This window comes from Lagenorhynchus albirostris, chromosome 16 (assembly GCF_949774975.1).
Source record: "Lagenorhynchus albirostris chromosome 16, mLagAlb1.1, whole genome shotgun sequence".
NCBI lineage: Eukaryota > Metazoa > Chordata > Mammalia > Artiodactyla > Delphinidae > Lagenorhynchus > Lagenorhynchus albirostris.
In genome coordinates this window covers 22047486-22053485 of record NC_083110.1, presented here as the reverse complement: position 1 = coordinate 22053485, position 6000 = coordinate 22047486, and the positions used below count along the sequence as shown (strand labels likewise).

The window sequence follows — 6000 nt, the reverse complement described above, 5'->3', positions numbered from 1 at the left end:
GAGGCTATGAGAGCCTCAGGAGACTGAGCGAGGTTGAGCAGCCTCTGGTCAGAGACCCTGGGAAGGGAGGCCAGCACCCCGGCTGTCCTGACCCCACAGCCTCATTGGCCCTTCTGGTCAGAGAATCTCTCCCACACCACCCCGGACAAGGCCAACATCTCAGAGTAAGCCAGAGTTATCCAGGCATCGGTCAAGGGGCCCAAGTACAGGCTTCACCTGGCCCCCTGCCCCTGCTCTCAGAGCCCATCAGGAAGAGGTTAGAAACCACCCTCCAAGGTCAAATGCCCCCTTCTACCTGGTCCCCAATCCCAAACCACTTTCACCACGTCTTCCAGATCTACATGCAGTTGTACAATTATTTACGAATGTCTTTACATGGACTCACTTTTACTTAAATTTCTTTATTGAAAACGCCACCACAATAAGGAGAATACCAGTACCACCTGTCGTAAATAAAAGGTAGCCAATAAAAATATCCCATTAAAACAAAACAGAGCTATAAAAGTCTAGAAACCTTTCCCACCTGCCCTAAGCTCAAGGCCTGCTCCCTAGTAACGGGGAAGTCAGCCCGTGTTCCAGACGCACAAGAACATATTGGCACACAGCAGACTTTCTTCGTGGCATAAAAGGGTTGGGTGAGAATTGGAAAGGGAATCCCTTTCTCGCTCTGACTTTGTGCTTAATGCCTGATACGACCGAAATGCATCTCCAGGGAATGAGGGTATCACCTGATCCTTTGGGAACGTTGGACTAGAGGCTCCCTCTGCCTCATGCTTAACACAACATGGAAACATGCTCTCTGAGCACACGTTCAAGGCACCAGTGAAGCTCCTCCCCAGGTGCCCGCTCTCACACCGAGGCCCAGCAGCTCCCTCTCCCACACACCTGCTCCAGCAGCCCCCGGAGGTCACCGCTGGCTCAGGTGGGACACCAGGTAGACGAGGCCCACCAGCAGGAGTCCACGCACACCAAGCAGCATGAGCAGGAAGACGAGCAGGATGGAGGTCACCGGCTCCACGGCGTGGTTGCCCAGATGCCACTGGGGGAAGCCCATGTTCAACAGCTGCCGGTTGAGGTCACTGAAGGGGGACTGAGCGGCACCCAGCCTGGCGCCCGCCTGCTGCTGGCGAGGGCCGGGACCCCCCAGCGGGGTGCCATGGCCCCTATTGAGAAAGCTCTGGAAGGTGAAGACAGAGAGAGACGAATGAATCCAGAGAGAGCTTCGCTGGAGTTGAGGCACCAGAGGCAGGAGGGAACCCTCTGGGTGGGGCCCTGCTCTCCCCTACGGCCACCCAGGGCCATGCCCTCCTTTCTCAGCAATCCTCACATGCCACCCATGGGGATCCCAACCACTGAGTCGCAAGCTCTCAGAGCACAGAAAATGCCAGTCCAGGTTCCCTATGTCACGTCAGGGAGAAGCTGCCCGGGACAGAGAAGAGGAAGGGGGCAAGGAGGGTGGGACTACACCCAGGGCACAGCATCTGAGCAGGCATTTTTAACACTCCTCACTCCTTCCTTTAAACTCATCATTGTGTGGCCGTGGGTTCCTCTTCTCCACTTACTCTCCAGCTTCCCTCTCATCCAACAGACTCTAAAAGATGCTGGCTCCAGTGGGGGTTGCTGACCAGGTTAAGGGAGAGAGAGCTCTTGGGTTTAAAGTCTGGGAAGGCTGCCTGGAGAAAGGAGAGCTGGGGAGGCAGGAGGCTGGGCAACAAATCTATTGGGGTTTTCCCCAAGTCTTAAACCCCCATGCTGCTCAGCCTGGCTCTCTGCAAAGAGGACTTCGGGCTAGAGAAGGTTAATCACCAGAAAGGGAGCTTCTGGGAGCTAAGGAGTAACTGGTACAGAGGACGGGAGGCCAGCTGCTCCCCTCCACAGGGGCGGGGCGACTACCTGTCGAGGGGTGCTGCTGCGTGGTTGGGTAGCGTTCCTCACACGGGGGTCATCGTCCTGCACAATTTCCCCATTGGCCAAGATCCGAACCATCCTTCCAGGAGCTATGGGTTCCAGCTGGGCTGCACCTTTCCCCAGACCTCGAAACACCTGAAGGAAAAAATTTACCAAAGTTAAAGAGATGCTTGCTTTCAGTGGGAGAAACTGCAATTCTGGGTGCTCACACTGGTGACCCATGCTGAGTAGGCAGTGTGTCTGACTAATAAAAAGGAGAGAAATAAATACAAGTTGTTTGCCAAACAAAAATCTTTCAGACTTTGAGTCCACTAGGAAAACTATCAAAAAGATTCTTGGAGAAGGAAGTTTTATTATTAACCACCACCTCCAGCAACAATAGGGATGACAACCCTTGCTGGGGCCCAGGCCCTGTGGAAAGTCCACCCAGGCTCATCTCACTTACACCTCCCAACACTCCTCCGGGGCAGATACAGCTAGGGACCCAGAGGGGCTTACTTCACTCACCCGGGACCATTCATCCATGGGCAGCAGAGAACGAGCACGACGCCAGGAACTCTGGCCCTAGTAGGGAGTCCAGGACACCAGGATCCCCAGTGTCTCCATTTCCCTTCCGTTAAAAAATGGTCCAGGGAGATGCGAAGGACTCAGGCCTTCTCCCCGCAGGAGATCGGGGAGAGCTGCTTTCCTGCAGAGGGCATACTCTCACTTGTCCCTCACCTCTCAGGTAACACCAGGGCGGGCGCGGCCAGCCTTCCCGAAATATGGTTTGAGGGATGCTGCGGAGGCCACACTCACAGACCACAAGGGGGTCCACAGGCTGGAGGTGGGGGCCTTTCCACGCCTCTCCCGAATCTGGGTAAAGGCCATCATTTTTCTCAGAAGATGAGCCAGTTTTCGTCTAAATTCTCAAAAGCACTCGTGACGCACACGCCAAAAGAGATTAAGAGCCCTTGTTCTCACGCCCGTGGCCTGGGCTGGCGGGTCCCCATTTTGAAGCCTGCTGGCCCTTGCAGAAAGCCAAGCGTGTCCAAAGGGTCCTCCGCAGTCCTTTTGTGCTTTGTTATCCCGCCTCGCTGGGTGGGCTGAGGGTGCGGCGGGCCCTCCCTCCACCTGACACTAAGGAGGGATGGGGGCGGGGAACGGGGATGGGCTGGGCTTGCTGCCGCGGTGGGACAGGCCGCTGCCCGGGCCGCGGAGCCCGACTCCGAGACCAGGCCCGGGGTAGGGGAGGGATGCGCCCTCGTTCCTCCGCGCCCAGGGCCCGGACACTCACCTACGGGCGACGGCGTCCAGTCCCCGCGGCTCCCAGGCCGCTTCCTCCCACCTGACCTCACAGGAAGCGCGCGCCGCAGCCGTACGGCCCCGCAGGTGGCGCAGCAGCTCCCTCTGTAGGCCTCTGGGGGAACTGCAGCTTCCGGACCCTGGGCGGCGCAAGGAGCGGGAGGAAGAGGGCGGGAGAAGAACGAAGATAGGACCGGGTGGACCACAGGGCAGGGAGGGAGGAGACGAGTGCGGAGGAAGAAGGAAAGCAAAGAGAAGGGAGAAGAAGAGGAGGAGGAAAAACCTACGGGGTGGGGGCGCCTCTGGCCTGGGTGGCACAGGCTCAGCCCACCCGTATGAGTTTGCTGAGCCCGCTCAGCGGATGCCCCTTCAGTAGGACCCAGCCCTGTACTCAAGGAACTCCAGCTCCTGTTCCAGTGTGGAACCTCCCAGTGGGGAAGCCAACACATGAACCACAGGGCAAGTGCAACTAACTGCAACGTGAAGGAAGGCAGGCTTCCTAGAGGAGGTGGCCTTTGAACTGGGGCAAGAAGTGTAGGTAGGAGTTTACCTGTCAGGCAAATAAGGAAGGGCACCTGGCAAAGGAGTGAATGATAAACCTCTGCCTCTTTCCCAGTGTTTTCACCCCGCACCCCCGCCCACTTTCATAAGCTGCTCCCTGTGGACCTGTTCACCAGTGGAAGAGAATAAGCTCGGCAATCCCACAACTTGAGTCAGACTCTGGCAAGTTCCAGAGCTGCTCAGTCTCTTCATCTGCAAAATGGGGCCAAACATAGCAGTTACCTTCAGGATTGCTGTGAAGATTAAGAATAAGAGTCTCTGGCACATGGCAAGTGTTGATAACCATTTGTTATGATTATCAAGCAGTAGATGTTTCTGGGAGCAGATATTTATTAAGCATATATAGACCTAGATGCTCACTAGCCCCTGGGTGGGGGAACAGAAAGGTTGAGACTTAGACCTTGCCTCAAGGGCTCATCTTCTGCCACCACGGTTTAATTATTTGATTATGAAAACTTATCAGTAAAAAATGTTGAGCAGGACCCCTGATATCTGTACCTTATTTGTGTATTATTTAGTTGTTTGTTTATAAATTATACATGTGTGCTATGAGAGCAGATTGGCATTGTGGATAAAAGGTGGATGCTAGAGCCAGCCTGGGTTGGAATTCGGCACGGCTGCCTTCTGGTGGTGTGATGGGCCAGTTACTCAACCTCTCTGGCCTCAGTTCCTTCATCTGTAAAATGCGGATAATAACAGTACCCACTTCATTAAGTATTTGTGAAGCACTAGGTGCTTAGTGTAAAGTGCTTAGATGAGAGCCTTAGATGAGGCCGCAATATGTTCTCAGTAGTCACTGTCATTGCTACTGCTCCACTACATTAAGTACTATATTGTAAAGCATATACATTAGAAAAGAACAGGATTTCAAATAAATATAAACGGAAATCCTAATACTTTCTTCCTACACTCTTGCTGCAGGTGGATATAGTGCATACATTGAAGGGGTAATCCCAAGGCGGGATGCCCAATTTTCAGAGGTGGTCTGTGGATCTCAAAACTGTCTGCAGGGGCTTCCCTGGTGGCGCAGTGGTTGAGAGTCCGCCTGCCAATGCGGGGGACACGGGTTCGTGCCCCAGTCCAGGAGGATCCCATATGCCGCGGAGCGGCTGGGCCCGTGAGCCATGGCCGCTGAGCCTGTGCGTCCGGAGCCTCTGCTCCGCAATGGGAGAGGCCACAACAGTGAGAGGCCTGCGTACCACAAAAAACAAAACAAAACAAAACAAAACAAAACAAAACACCTGTCTTCACATTGAAATTATCTGTGATGTTTAAAAACAATCCCAATGCCTGAGTCCCACCCCAGAGGTGACAGTGCCATTGATGTGGGATACAACCTGGGCATGAAGAGGTTTTAAAAAAACAAATTCCAGGTGATTCTAATGAACAGCCAGGACAGAGAACCACTACCTTCCATGAACTGAGCTCTATACATGGGGCTCATAACCTAGGAACCCCAAGAAGGGAGAGACTTCTGTGGGCTGGGGAAACCAGGGAGGAAATGAGAAGTTTCTAGGAAGGCTTGAGCCGGTACCACAGCTGCCAAATAGACACAGTCTAGGCAGAGGTAGACGCGAGAGCCCGTTGGAGGAAGTAAGTCCCTCCAGAGGGGGTCAAGAACCGCTTTAGGAGGCAGTAGTGTTTGACTGCACTTAGAAAAGTCCTATCATTACCAATTAAAACAACTTCAGGAGGCTGCGAATCACTTTTCCTACCTCTCCACTTCCTTCAGATGTCTCCGCTACCCAGCAACCTGCAATGGTTCCCTATTGTCTGCTCCAATAAGACCCACTCATTGACAGGCTCCAACAACCCTCCAAATCTGGCCCCAGTACACTCTTACCAGCTCCCTCCCTCAGCTCCGCCTGCCAGGGTCTCTTCACTCTCCCTGAAGTACATCACCCGAAGTCCTGCTTTGCTTGGGCCTGACTATCTGCCCAAAGGCCCTCCCCACCCAATCTAAATCCCACCCTATCCCCAAATTTTAATGCCAACAATATAAACTTCAGTTCTGATTGTTCCATGTAGTAATGATAACCTCTATGTGTACAGAGTCCTTACCACTTCCAAACTGCTTTTCCAGAAACCACATCATCCTTTTTGGATTTTGAAATAGGAAAGGTGTAGGCTATTGTTCCCCTTTTGCTAATAAAGAGACTCAGAGGGACTCTGGGTGACCATCCCGCGGTCAGTGGCAGAGCCAGGATCCCCCCAGCTCTGCACTGTAGGCTCTGTATCTAGCCACCA

At 53.6% G+C, this 6000-nt stretch overlaps 1 protein-coding gene across 1 annotated transcript in view; it reads right to left on the bottom strand.

The window, feature by feature from the left end:
- Window positions 1-381: 381 nt before the first annotated feature.
- The window catches only part of FAM241B (family with sequence similarity 241 member B), a 47574-nt gene continuing 41955 nt past the window's right edge, over window positions 382-6000 (bottom strand). The window contains exons 2-4 of the mRNA XM_060126497.1: window positions 3185-3332; window positions 1894-2043; window positions 382-1177 (exon numbers count right to left, since the gene is read on the bottom strand). Coding sequence (XP_059982480.1) covers window positions 908-1177; window positions 1894-1986 — 363 coding nt within the window. The 5' untranslated portion in view covers window positions 1987-2043; window positions 3185-3332 and the 3' untranslated portion in view covers window positions 382-907. The remainder of the gene's footprint in view (window positions 1178-1893; window positions 2044-3184; window positions 3333-6000) is intronic.